At 42.0% G+C, this 14627-nt stretch overlaps 1 protein-coding gene and 1 long non-coding RNA gene across 5 annotated transcripts in view; one reads left to right on the top strand and one right to left on the bottom strand.

The window, feature by feature from the left end:
- Positions 1-14627, bottom strand: part of MAP3K19 (mitogen-activated protein kinase kinase kinase 19) — a 62122-nt gene that overhangs the window by 12567 nt on the left and 34928 nt on the right. For all 3 annotated transcript variants that reach the window (XM_033944956.1, XM_033944958.1, XM_033944959.1), the window contains one exon: positions 9333-11831. In XM_033944956.1, the coding sequence (XP_033800847.1) occupies positions 9333-11831 (2499 nt within the window). The remainder of the gene's footprint in view (positions 1-9332; positions 11832-14627) is intronic.
- The window catches only part of LOC117360715, a 49679-nt gene that overhangs the window by 9574 nt on the left and 25478 nt on the right, over positions 1-14627 (top strand). The window lies entirely within an intron of this gene.

Here is a 14627-nt window from a genome sequence, read left to right as displayed (position 1 = left end):
AATTATTAATTAAAAGCATCTTTAAAAAGAAAGCATTTCAATTTGCTTATGAATCTGTCTATAAGACATTCTTCCTATATATATATATATATATATATATATATATATATATATATATATATATATAGGAAGAATGTCTTATAGACATATATATATATATATATAGGGAGAGAATTCCACAGTTGTGGAGCAACGACAGAGAAAATGTATTGCCTAAGGGTATTAATGGATTTCAACGAAGGGATTACCAGCAAGTGTTGGTTATCAAATCTAAGTGATCGAACAGGAGTATAAAGTATTAAAACTCACTCAGTAAAGGTTGGGGTTTTATGGAGAATTGATTTGAAGGTTAATAGACAAATCTTGTAGGTTATTTGATAAGCTATTAGTAGCCAGTCAGATTTCTCGAGATCACTACCAGGAACACCGTCTTAACCATAAGATCTAGAAGGGAAGCCTCCTGTAAAGGGCTCATTTGCAACTCTATAGAGACGTCGCAAGATGGTATTAAAATTCCAGGATGGGAATGGTAGATGCACTAGAGGGCAAAACCTGAGAGCCTTATTAAGGAATCTGTCAAAATCTGAATGAGAGGCCAGAGACACTACCCATCCCCACCCCTCAAGTTCGGAAACATGAAAGGCCCGCTCTCTGCAGTATCAGCAATCTAACTGACAAACTCTTCTCAAGTCCTTCTTGCAAAAATTTCAGGACCACTGAAATCGGGGCTTCTAAGGGCTCTGCACTGACCATAGCACTCCAGTGCCGGAAAGTCTTCCAGCCCTTAGCATAGGCCACCACCTTTGAGGGCTTTTGGGCTCTAAGTAGGAAACAACCACCTCCAAGTACCCCTTCTTTACTAGGGCAGCTCGCTGAAGAGCCATGTCATAAGCCCAGAGTATTCTGAATTCTTGATGGGAACCAGACCCTAAGGAGATCTGCCTGAACCATCAATTTGAGGCCTTTGTCTCTCTGTAGATGAACTAGGTCTGCGGAGCCAATTGTGATCCTGCAAATAACTCAACCTAGCATGGACCACGGGGGAAATACAAGAGTCCCTTCTTCAGCCACGGTTGGACTAACGCATCCAACCCTGCACTTCTGGGCTCATGTCTTTGGCTATAAAAGCGATCCACCTTTGTGTTTACTGCTGTGCTCCAACTGCTAGACAGTGGTATCAAATGCTTATGAGGACAGCAACCTTTCTGAGTCTACTGACTGAGAAAATCAGCCTGAACATTCTCCACTCCTGGAACACGTGCAGCTGAGAGAGCCTGTAGATGAGCTTCTGCCCACTGAAAGAGGAGATGGGCTTCTAGGTGTAATGAGGCACTTCTAGTGCCTCCTTGTCGACTGATGTAGGCCACCGCTGTCAAATTGTCTGAGAAGATCCTTCCAGAGACTTCTCCAGGGCCTGTAGCACCGGCTGAATGGCTCTGAGTTCCAGGTGATCTATGGACCACTTTTGCTGAGCCAGGAATCATAGACCCTGAACTGGGTGTCCATTGCAATAACCCCCTCAACTGTAAGGGCTGGCATTGGTCATCAGTATCTCCCAGGAGTAAATGCAGAGTGGCATGCCCTTTGAGAGGGGAGCTATCTGCAGCCACCACCCCAAGCTTTTCCTCTCTTCCGGTGTCCATGGAAGCAACTGCTAAAGCGAGCTCGGCTGAGGAGACCAGTGAGATAGAAGAGAGTCTTGAAGAGGTCTCATGGGTGCTCTCACCCAAGGTACCACCTCTGTGGCTGCTGCCATCGACTCCAAGACCTGCAGATAATGCCACACAGTAGGAGCTGGCCTCAGCAGGTCCCATATCTGCTTTTTGAGCTTCTATCTGTGTGACTGTGGAAGAAAAACCTAGCCTATGGCAGTGTCCAACAGAACTCCCAGATACTCCAAGCACTGGGATCGTTCCAAGTGAGACTTCTTGAAGTTGACTATACATCCAAATCCTGCAGGAGTTGGAACACTCTCGAGACTGCCAATTTGCTGCCCTGATTAGCCATTCATCTAAATATGGGTACACCTAGATCCCTGCCTTGCAGAGGTGCGCTATCACTACCGTTACCTTGCTAAAGATGTGAAGCGCCATTGCTAGTCCAAAAGGGAAGAACAGAAAATTGGAAGTGCTGCTTCAGCACATGAAACTACAAGGACCTCCTGTGAGCCTGAAAAATGGGAATGTGGAGATATGCTCCCATCAAATCGAGGAAGGCATGAAATTCCCCTGGTGCCACTGCCGCTAAACTGAATGATCAGTCTCCATATGGAAGTGCGGCACTTTCAGTGCAGCATTGACTGACTTGAGGTCCAGAATTGGCTTCCAGTTTTCTGAGCCTTCCTTTGGTACTATGAAGTATATGAAGCAAAAGAACAAAAGAAGGTCCAACCTAAACTGCAGTCTAAAACAACCGAGAGCAAGCAAAACAAAACTGCAGATCTGTACAAGACGTAGGCAAATTTTATTAATGACAAAAAATAATATGCAAACCCTTTTATCAATTACCAATCAAGGGACCCGACACGGTCCGTGTTTCGGACACACCTTCGTCAGGGGTCCATGGTAAAAGTAGAGGGAGAAAACAAAAAAATCACAGAAATACTGTATAGTGGTAGCAAAACTTTGGCGACGTCACAATCCGTCACTGTAAAAAGCCGTCAAAAGGCTTTTTACAGTGACGGATTGTGACGTCGCCAAAGTTTTGCTACCACTATACAGTATTTCTGTGATTTTTTTGTTTTCTCCCTCTACTTTTACCATGGACCCCTGACGAAGGTGTGTCCGAAACACGGACCGTGTCGGGTCCCTTGATTGGTAATTGGTAAAAGGGTTTGCATATTATTTTTTGTCATTAATAAAATTTGCCTACGTCTTGTACAGATCTGCAGTTTTGTTTTGCTTGCACTATGAAGTATATGGAATATCTGCCCAAGCCCGATTCTTTGTCTGGAACTGGCTCAATAACTCAAATATCTAGGAACCTTTGCACTGCTGCCCGGACTCTGAGGGCTCTTTCTGGCCGGTTGGTTGGGGAATCTATAAAAAGGTCTGGGAGGGAGATAAAGACCAGGTGTCATTGTGCTTTCTTGGAGGATGGAGAGGGGCAAGATCCAGAGGCCTGCTGCCTTCCGCCCCTGCTGAACCACTGTCTTGACCCCTTAAAGGACCTCTGCATCACTTGGCCTCCCATGTAAGAACAGAATCTTTGAGAGCCTTGAAATTTTCCTATGTTCTGAACCCTGAGCTACTCGGGGTCTGCTGTCTGGCAAGGGTGACGGTCCATAACATTGGCCATCAGGTTAACCAGAACCTTTCCAAATAGCATCTGCCTCTGAAAGGGAATCCTGCTAAGTGTGTTCTTGGAAGCAGAATCTCCTGCCACAGAAATGCTTCAATCGACTCAGGATGATACGTTCCCTTGCAAAGTTACTTGAACCAGCCTCCTTGAACACATTGATCCACTCCCTAGTAATTTCTTGTATAGACTACTGTAACGCCCTGTATAAGGGCATTACAAAAAAGGAAATTAGAGGGCTTCAACATTAAGTCCTACAACAATATACTCAAAAAAGCTAGAAAAAACTACTATGGCGACAAGATCTCCAGATCGAACAACCAGAATAGTATGCTGTTCAATATCTGGCGCTCCTTAACTCCTAACAACCCTTCTATATTTACCTCCTCCCCACCAGCCGATCTACTAGCAAACTTCTTCAATGGAAAGGTCACCTCCTTAAGAAGCTCCTTCCCTCCCACAGTCTCCTACAACTCTCTGGTGTCCGCCACCCCCAATCCTACTCTACATGTCTCCACCCCTGTCCCAGTCAACAGATCCTGGACTGCCTTTGAGCAAGTATCTGAATCGCAGGTCCTCAAGCTCTGCCTGAAATTGAAATCCTGTAACTGCACCTTGGACCCATTCCCATCCTATCTATTTGAGAAAATGCCCGCACAAGCCATCTCATCCCTCACCAAACTCATAAATTCCGCCCTATCATCAGGCCTCTTCTCCCCAGAAATGGGACACATTGCATTGACCCCCCTCCTGAAAAAAGCTGACCTAGATCCCTCCATTCCATCCAATTATCGCCCAATAGCAAACATTCCTCTCCTAACCAAACTGCTTGAGTCCATCGTCTCCTCCCAACTCTCATCCTACCTGGAAAGATTCTCTATTCTCCTACCCTACCAATACGGCTTCAGACCCAACTTCAGTACTGAATCCCTCCTGGCCTCCCTAATCTCGAAGACTCAACAACTTCACTCTCACAAAAAATTTGCCGTTCTCCTTCAATTCGACCTCTCTGCAGCCTTTGACGTTGTCCATCACGACATTCTAATCTTCCAACTCTCCGAGATAGGCATCAGCTCCACAGTCCTTGACTGGTTCTCGAACTTCTTACGTTCTCGCTCTTACACCGTTACCAAGAACGGCACCTCATCCTCCCCATGGAAACCGACATGTGGAGTCCCACAAGGTTCCCCCCTATCTCCCATCCTCTTCAACATTTATATGTCCTCCCTGAATCTCCTCCACCTATCCCCCTTAGAAACACTTTACACTTACGCCGACGATATCCTGGTCCTCCTCGAGACCGACGCGAACCTCACCAATCTCGCAGCAAACATCTCCTCATGCATAACCAACCTCCAATCCTGGGCTCTCACTGTACAAATGAAACTGAATGAGTCCAAAACCAAACTACTTTGGCTCGGCCCTAAACTTGACCAACTACCCACCTCCATCCCATTGCCCACAGGCTCCTCTCTACAGTTGGAGTTCTCCAGCAAAGTTCTGGGCATCACCATAGACTCCTCACTATCCTTCAACGACCACCTCAACTCCCTGATAAAAAAATGCTTCTGCAGCCTTCACATGCTGAGGAAAGTAAGGTCCTGCTTCCTCCAAAAACACTTTGCCGTCCTCGTACAATCCATCATCCTCTCCAGATTAGATTATTGCAATTCCATTTACCTAAGCTTAACAAAGAAAAGCCTCCATAGACTCCAACTAATCCAGAACACCGCGGCTAAGCTTATCTTCTCAAAAAGTAAATTTGACCATGTCTCACCGCTCCTGTCCAAGCTCCACTGGCTTCCTGTAATCTCCAGGGTCCACTTTAAATGCGCCTGCCTAACCTTCAAGATCCTCCACGGCATCCTTCCTCCTCTCATTCCTCTATCCTGGAATTCTTCAAATCCAATTTCCACTAGATCCACACAAACACTAAAATTATCCTACCCCTCCTTAAAAGGCATCCCCCTCGTTGGTAAACTTGGGTCCTCCCTCCACTTCAGAATCGCTCAGCTCTGGAATAGTCTCTCTTCCCCTCTCCGCAACTTGAGCTCCCTTCCACTATTCCGTAAGCATCTGAAGACCTGGCTCTTCTCCAAAATGTAACCCCGTCCCCTTCCTGGTACTCTTACACCTAACTCTCTTCTGATTACTTTATAATTCCATTGGAGTTCCGTTCATACCCAAACCATGTAAACCGTGTCGAGCTCCACTTGTGGAGATGATGCGGTATATAAACCCAAGATTTAGTTTAGTTTAGTTTAGTTCAGATTGTACAAAACACAGCTATTAAGATCATTTGCGGCGCAAAGAAATATGATCACATCTCACCCCTTCTGATTAGTGCACATTGGTTACCAGTTGAAAATAGAATCGGTTATAAAATTCTACTTTCAACATTTACAACAAAATTAAACAACCAACCAGAGTTCATTAACAGACTTTTAATTCCCTATAATACTTTAAAATCTCTTCGTTCAACATCTCAGAATCTTCTCGTTATACCTTCTTTAAAATTGATTAATACGTTGCACTCCAATAATTTTGCCGTCACTGCCCCTAATCTCTGGAATTCGCTGCCTAATCATTTGCGCAGTGAATCCGATATAAAACAATTTAAAGCAAAACTAAAAACATTCATGATCCAGGATGCTTTTGCACAGCAACTGTCCTCTTAAGGACAAAAAATTAAATCAAAATTATTACTTTTTACCCTAACCTATTGTATTTTCCCTTTTTTGCTGCACTTTTCTTTAACGATTGTAGTTCCTCCCCACTTTCCCATTGAAGTAGGTCTATACGTCTTATCAGTGCTTTATTATGACACTTGGATTTTATCCAGTATCTCCAGTTTTAATATGTTTTTATGTAATTTTATATTGTACACCGCTTAGAAACCTGATTAAGTGGTTTAAAAAAATCTTTTAATATACTTGAAACTTGGAACATAAGAACTGCCATCTCCGGATCAGACCTTAGGTCCATCAAGTCCGGCGATCCGCTCACGCGGAGGCCCAGCCAGGTGTAACCTTGCGAAACTTAGTCACCCGTATCATACTATGCATCTTTCGAGGAGATGTGCGTCTAACTTGCCCTTAAAACCTAGAACGGTGGGTTCCGCAGCAACCTCCACCAGGAGAGCATTCCAGGTGTCCACTACTCGCTGCACAGAAGCAGAACTTCCTGCCATTTGTCCTGGGCTTGTCCCCTCTCAGCTTCAGTCCATGACCTCTTGTCCTGGTCACATTTGACATCATAAATAACTTTTTATCCTGCTCTATCTTGTCGATTCCTTTTATTATTTTAAAAGTCTCAATCAGATCCCCTCGCAGTCTCCTCTTCTCAAGAGAGAATAGTCCCAGTTTTTTAAGTCGTTCTTTGTAGTTCAAGTTCTCCATACCTTTAACTAGCTTCGTTGCTTGCCTCCTAGTCTAGTTCTGGGTCCTCGCCTGAACATGGCACATGCTGAGGACTGTTCTCCGGCATCACTACCACTGTCGTGCCTAACCCCCGGCAGTTTAAATAGTCATTCCACATCAGGCTCACATAATCTAGAGTGAAGCCTTACACTGGGGGTCTCCAGGACTCCTTGCAGGTCCTCCTGAGCTCCACAGTGTTCACACAACTGCAATTAGTTCACATATCTGGAAAGGGTCTCTTCCCTTCGGATCGAGTCTCCAGATATCTAGCCCTGGAGGACTCGGAGGAGGCTGAGCCCAAGGCTTCTGCCCCTCCCCAACATGCCTCATAGCACATGGAACACGGACACTCCTCGGCCGACCAGCACAAACCTGGCATGATATAGGGATAGAAAGGCCTGAAGGGCCTATAAATTAAAAAAATAAAATAAAATTGAGGGGGTTTGAGGCAGATAGAGGCTTTAGAAAAAAAGATAATTTTCAACCCATGATGGCCATCACCAATGAATTTGTGCCAAATACAGCTCGTAGGTGCTCCCCTGAAGTTCAATAATTACAGGGAGAGGGGTTTTGGAGGTGGGGATCCTAGTTCTGGCCCCAGAAAATCTCAAAATTTACTTTTTCAGATCCATACATAGGCTGTAATAGTCCCCAAACCCACCCCATAGGCTATAATTGCTTTACTCACTGTGCAATGTGGTGCCTGCCTGCCTCGGCTTAGAAGTGCAGCTGGAATAAATGAGAAGAACTTTGGCTCACAGGTTCGCTCTACAAACTTGTTTCGGACTACGAGTCGGACCGATGCTGATTTGAAGCAAAAAAATCACAAGCCATATGATCCAGGAATTGAGAGTCACAGTTGTATCTGATCACAACAGGTCAAGGCACCAGTGGGTTGTGGATATTTGCAATGTTCAGCCTGTGACAGGTGATCACATTATCTAGCTCACTGTCCCTATCTATTAATAGTGGAGTTTTTTCTTTTGGAATTTATCCTTTATTCTTTTCTTTTATCCCATGAGAACTCTTTTTGCTTTTACAGTGTCACAATGTCTGGGCTGAGCTGCAGTCATGAGTATCGGCTGGGTGCATTCACTTTTAGCAGGTTCAGCAGGGCCAGGCTTTGAGGTACACTCGCCTTATTCCTTGAGTTGTTGCTACTTTACCAGCAGAAGTAGGGGAGGGGGGGGGAATGCTGTACAGTAGTAAAATAGAGAGGGAAGGCCCATGGAAACTGAGGAAGAACTGCCCACAATCTGTTGACTGAAATCCCAGAGCAGCAGAAAAGAGAAGCAGGATGGAGTGCATGGGCAAAAATAAAAACCTTGCTCTATAGGCCATAGGAAAAACATTGCGGGTCAGAAAAACTGTCTTGGGTTAGGTGGAGTGGCCTAGTGGTTAGGGCAGCTGCCTCAGCACCCTGAGGTTGTGAGATCAGTTCCCACAGCAGCTCCTTGTGACTCTGGGCAAGTCACTTAACACTTCATTGTCCCATGTAAACCGCTTTGATCTATCAAGTCCTATCCCCTTTACCTTTAAGGCATGCTTGAGGTCAAGGTTGGGATTTCCTGTCCTATTTGATTAGCCAGAGAGATGCAGAAAGCCACTATCCAGCCAAATATGCAGAGGAAAGCTGCACCATGGCAAATATTTTGAGTGAAAAGGTATTTCATGACAACCACTAATCTTCTCATAGCATTGTATGTGCTTGTTATAATATGAATTTCATTCTGTAGATACAGGCCAATTTGTTACTATTTATGAGTTGCCTGTTCATCATAAGTTTCAGATGCCTTACAAGTACTAACATACTTTGGTAAAAACAATATTATATCTTACTATCAAATGTTTGGCATATATGGTAACCCCCTCTTCTACGAAGCTGCGATAGCAGTTTCTAGTGCGGGGAGCCGCACTGAATAGCCCGCAGTGCTCTCGACGCTCATTGAGTTCCTCTGAGCATCAGGAGCAGCGCAGGCCATTCAGCACAGCTCTTCGCGTTAGAAATTGCTATTGTAGTTTCGTAAAAGAAGGGTTAAGTTTCAAGCAGAATTACATTAAAGGGTTTGAAACTCATATGGAGGACTATTAAATGTAGACTACATTGTAGCATAGTCTTCCTTTACAATAATCTTTCTTATTTTGAAAGTCGTACCACTGTTCTGTTTCATTATTTTAAACTAAGATAGGTATTCTTATCCAATATACTACCTATATACAGTATTTTATAAGTTTTGATACAAATTTACATACATCCATTATTTTCAATTCCCTCCCTGCTCCACCACATCGACTGTCTAGACTTATTTATTATTTCACTTGTTTTCACTTTAGTTTGTTTTATATCTCTTGGGTTTTATATAATCTTTCATCTCCCTGTTTTATTTTCATTCTTATTTTATTTCGCTGGATATGTATATATTTATAACACTTCATTTTTCTCTATTTCCCTAGGTACTTTAGCTTAGAACGTGAGCCCATCTGGGACGGAGAGGGAAGTTTTTTTTCTTAAGTGCCTTAAGTCGATTTCAACTATGCAACTTAAATTGTAATCCCCTCAGAACTGTGGATATAGCAGAATATAAATGTTTTAAATTAATTAATTAATTAATTTACCTGAATTTCGTTTCTGTCATCTCCATGCATCTTATTTCTTTCTTCTGTAAGGAAGACATTTAGATTTTCTATACTATTATTCTCAGTTGGTGTTTTGGAACACTTGGCGTCATCTTCGTCAAGTGATAACAGTTTTGCTGCCAGGCAGCACAGCAGTTCATCGGTCAGTTCATCATTACTTTCACAATCAAGAATTTGCTGATAGGTCTTTGAAACCGAAGCAAAAGATTCTAAAGTCTCTTCATTTGTTTCATCCAGAGTTAACAAATGTACAGAGTTACTTTCACACACACATGAAATAATTTCATTTTGATGCTGCAGAGCAAGGTTAGTTCCTTTGCTTTCCCTATAAGAGAGTGCAATCTGATCCTCATGTTTTAGGATACCGTGACATTGTATAGGTTTATCAAAACTGTGGCTGAATTTCAGTTCTGTAAGACTCTTATTAGCCTCTTCTTGGACTATGGCTTTCTTGTAACTTTCCGGGCTTATATCCATTAAATCATTCCCAGAAGTACTGAAACTTGCAGTCTTCTGGTGAACCACCTCTGGTAAATTGAGAGATGTGTCACAATCAACTGCACTGTTGAGTTCCGTATAACTGTTGTGTGAAGGTCCTTCCAAGGTGGCTTCTTTAATGACTGACAAGTTTGAATTAAGATTTATTTCCCTTTTGCAAATGGACTGTGAATTCTCTGACAAATGAAGATGTTGGACTTCTTCATCAGGGGGAACTGAATCACTTCTTGAAACCTTTATTTGCCAATTTAGACCTGAGATTATTACATTATCTAGCTCATTGTCCCTATCTATCAACGGTGGAGGTTTTTCTTTTGGAATTGATCCTTTATTCTTTTCTTTTATCCCATGAGAGCTCTTTTTGCTTTTAGAATGTGCTTTACTCTGAGTATTCCTAAATCTGTTCTCAATTGTGGTAGCACTTCTGGAGCATTTGTTTGGAAGACATCTCCTAGGCGGGGCAGAAAAAGCATCCCTGCAGTATTCACTGTCTTCCTTCAAAGGTTCACGAACATTGGAATACATTGGGGTGCTAAACATTTCATAAATTCCTGGGCCCTGCTCATGTGATTGTATTTCCATGAACATGTCACTGTATTTCAGATCCATGAAATCAGAAGTAGACTGTGGTCGAGGCACAGATTTATTAGCGTTTGTTAAGCTTTTGCACATGCAAGGAATACTTTGCTTTTTAGATTTCTGGGCACTTTTAACCACGTGGTTTGATGTCATCTGAGGCCTTTTCTTTTGAACTTTTGATGGTATCCCTGTATGATTGAGGGTCACAGAAGGAATGATAATTTCCTTTAGATTAATTTTATTTATTTGAGGGGTTATATTATGTTCTACACAAATCTCTTCAGAGACCATATAATCTTCAGGTGTCCGCCAATTCATCTTAGTCTTTGCTAGAGCCGATTTATTTCTGTGTTTTTTATTTCTCTTATTTTTGGCATTTTCTTTTTGAGCATATATATTGAAACTGTGATTGACGCTATAAGGAATGCCTTTAATTATGCCTTTTCTTTTAATCCCTTGTTTGGTACACTGAATATGTGAGTTCCTCTGTGGTTCGTACTCTGATATTGTAATGTGAACTATTTGCACTTGCTGATTACACTCCATTGCACTTACTTCTGAAACTGAGGTTTGGTCATTTGTTGTAGGCAGCTCCGCAGAACACGCACCATGTGCCAATTGTTTTTCTGGAGAAAAGTGAACTGGTAGGTTGGGATATGTTTCTACTACTGAGCAACTTTGTAAAATAGCATCATTTGTTTCTGAGGCTTCAGCTTTGCGTGCTTCAGCTCCGTTTAATTGTGTTACTTGGTTTTCAGCTATAGAATCTATCAGTTCAGTGGTTTTTTCACACATAGCAACCCAACTTGGTATCTTCTCAGAAGACTTGACCTTTCCTGCTTCTATCGTAATGGCATAGGGAACTGCTAAATTTGGTTCACAACTGTGTTTTAAACTGTCTGCATTTAATATAGATCTTGCTTCATCTTCATCCGTGGTCCCTTTTATCCTACTCGAGTCCAGGTAATCAGAGCTGTTGTTTACATTATCACAGTTGTCAAATGTAATCGACAGTTGGTGTTCTTCAGTGTCAGAATGCTCCATGCAAGTTTCTAACTCATCTTCACTACAACTTAACATCCCCTCGATTTTGTACTGTTGTTTCAGTTCTTCAAAGCGGCTATCATAGTCGCTCATATTTAAGAAAGGAAGGATAGTAGAGGGTATACTACTCTCAGAAATATCAGGGGAACTAGTTTCAAAAGACTTTTTGCATACTTCATTATTATTATAATTTGGTAGCTGAGGAAGTACAGAAGACCTAGCAATAGGTTTTATAGGAAAATGTATAGAATGCATAATACTTGAAAGGTTGCTGTCAAATTTTTTAATGTCTTTATCTTCTAATGGAGTAAGTCGCACAGCTCTTCCAGGATGAAATTTCACTGGTGGCAAAGGGTGCTAGAATATAAATAAATAAAAGAAATCTGTATTAGTAGACTACTACAAAAGAAAATTGGTAGGCGGGGTGGGGGTTCAGAGTAACTAAGTATCTTGAAATAACATCCATTAATTACGGTAATCAAGGAAATGATACAGAAACAAGATTGAAAAGATGTAATAGAAACATAGAAATATGATGGCAAATAAAGGCCAAATGGCTCATCCAGTTTCTCATCCACAGCATCCACTAGCTCCTCATCTTCTAAGAGATCCCACCTTCCTGTCCCACACTTTCTTGAATTCAGACAGTCTTTGTCTCCACCACCTCTACAGGGAGACTATTCCACACATCTACCACCCTTTCTGTAAAAAAGTATTTTCTTAGATTACTCCTGAGCCTATCACCTCTTACCTTCATCCTTTGCCCTCTCATTCCGGAGCTTCCTTTCAAATGAAAGATACTCGCTTCATTCGCAAATATGCCATGCAGGTATTTAAACATCTCTATCATATCTCCCCTCTCCTGCCTTTCCTCCAAAGTATACTTATTGAGATCATTGTCCCCATACATATTATGATGAAGACCACCAACCATTTTTGTAGCCTTCCTCTGGACCGACTCCATCCTGTTTATATCTTTTTTCAAGTGTGGTTTCCAAAATTGTACACAATATTCTAAATGAGGTCTCAGCAGAGTCTTATACAGGGGTATCAATACCTCCTTTTTCCTACTGGCCATACCTCTCCCTAAGCACCCTAGCATCCTTCTAGCTTTCGCCATCACCTTTTTAACCTGTTTGTCCACATTAAGATTGTCACATATTAACACGCCCTAGTCCTGTACAAAAGTTCTTCACCCCCTAAATTGTACCATTCTGTTGAGTTTCCCTTGGATAATCCATGGCATATATATATAACTTCTGAAGATGCTTTTTTATTCAAAGTTAAGTACATTTACTTTAATGCATGTATATTTGAAAAACAACTCAAATGAACAAATTAAGCACACATGAAGGGGCATTTTTGAAAGAATGTAAAAAAAATCAGAATGTCCTAAAACAAACATCAATCTCTTATATATTTTTGAACAAGATAAAGCTTGTTTGAAAATTCATGAGATGGACATCCATGCGATTGAAACGTCCAGCAGAAGCATCCATTTTACAAATAGAAACATCCAAATTTTAAATATCGCGTTTCCCCGAAAATAAGATGGTGTCTTTTATATTAATTTTGGGCCCAAAAAATGCACTAGGGCTTACTTTTGGGAATGTCTTATTTTTTTCATGTACAACAATCATCTCTTCCTTCCTCTCCTCCACCCCAATTCTTCCTTTTTCCTTTCTTCCCCCATGTGCAGCATCTTTCCTCCCCTTTCACTCATCCTTTTGTGTAGCATCTTTTTATCCCTCCCTCCCTCCCTCTCATCCCCCTGTGCAGCAGAACCCCACCGACCCTCCTACCGTGAGACTGACATACCTCCACTCCAAGGCCTCCTAAAGCAGCAGGGGTGGGGGTTGCTGAATCAACGAGTCTGACTTTTTTCAGCAAATCAGGCAGCACTAGTGTCAAGGATGGAGTCAGGGAGTATTGGGGACATTGAGGGGGGGAGCTTTGTAGGTCAGTCTTAACTAGGGCTTAATTTTGGGGTAGGGCTTATATTAGGAGCATCTTTTAAAAAATCATGCTAGGGCTTATTTTTGGGATAGGTCTTATTTTCGGGGAAATAGGGTAAGTGAAATCAAGGGACATGACATTTGTATAGCAGCATTCTTAGAAAGTGGCCATAAAGATGTCCATGCAGAGCAGAGGGTCAGCCTAGTGGTTCGTGCAGTGGACTACAGACTAAGGGACACAGGTTCAAATTCCACTTTAACTCTGTCTCTCTTTTTATTGTTAGCTTTCAAGGAACAGAAAAATACCTACTATACTTAAATGTACACCACTTCAATAGCCTTCAGACTGACAGGAGTGCCATATATTTAGGTACAGTAGATAATTTTCTGTTTTCTAGAGGACTCACACTTGAAAAAGAGTTGATATGGGATTTGAAACTGGGTTCCTCAGTTTGCAGTCCACTGCAGTAACCACTGCTTTCTTAATACCTGAATCTGTCTTACAGCCTGGCATCCTCTTCCGGTTTCACTTTGAGAACAATAAGGTAGGGTTACCAGATGTCCAGGAAAACCTGGACATGTCCTCTTTTTTAGAGGATTGTCTAGTGCCTGGACAGATTTCCAAAACCTGGCAGTTTCTCCGGGCTTTGGAAGGCCCTGAGCTCAGGGCTGCATCTGGAGGGTCTCTAAGTATACATGGATACAATGCAATGACATCACATGCAAGCGTGCATGTCTGTGATGTCATCACATCACATTTGCGCATGCTCCAGACACAGTCCCGAGCTTGAGTAAGAAGACAGGGCGTAGCCACATGTCCTCTCTTTTTTATTTTTTTTAATGAAGAAATCTGGTAACTCGACAATGAGGGTACAGGAACTATTGGGGGGATTAAGGAGGTGTTATACCTTAATTCCTCCAGTGGACAGCTGCTTAATCAGAGCACCTTCTGCAACCTGGACATGCCAGGTACCAGGCCTAAATAAGAATGTCCTTTTTAGAGATGGACATTTCTTCCTTTGGTAATTGCTGTTGAATGTCCAGATTTCAGGCTATTAATATTCCTCTTTTTTATCATTTTAAAAAAATGTTATGCTCATATCATTGTAGATGTTATTTATATTAAAATCACATAAGGAATATGTACATAATATTGAAGATTTTAGATATACTGTATTTAAGTTTGTATAGTGTATAT

This window comes from Geotrypetes seraphini, chromosome 5 (genome assembly GCF_902459505.1).
Source record: "Geotrypetes seraphini chromosome 5, aGeoSer1.1, whole genome shotgun sequence".
Classification (NCBI taxonomy): domain Eukaryota; kingdom Metazoa; phylum Chordata; class Amphibia; order Gymnophiona; family Dermophiidae; genus Geotrypetes; species Geotrypetes seraphini.
This window is presented reverse-complemented; position numbering and strand designations above follow the sequence as displayed.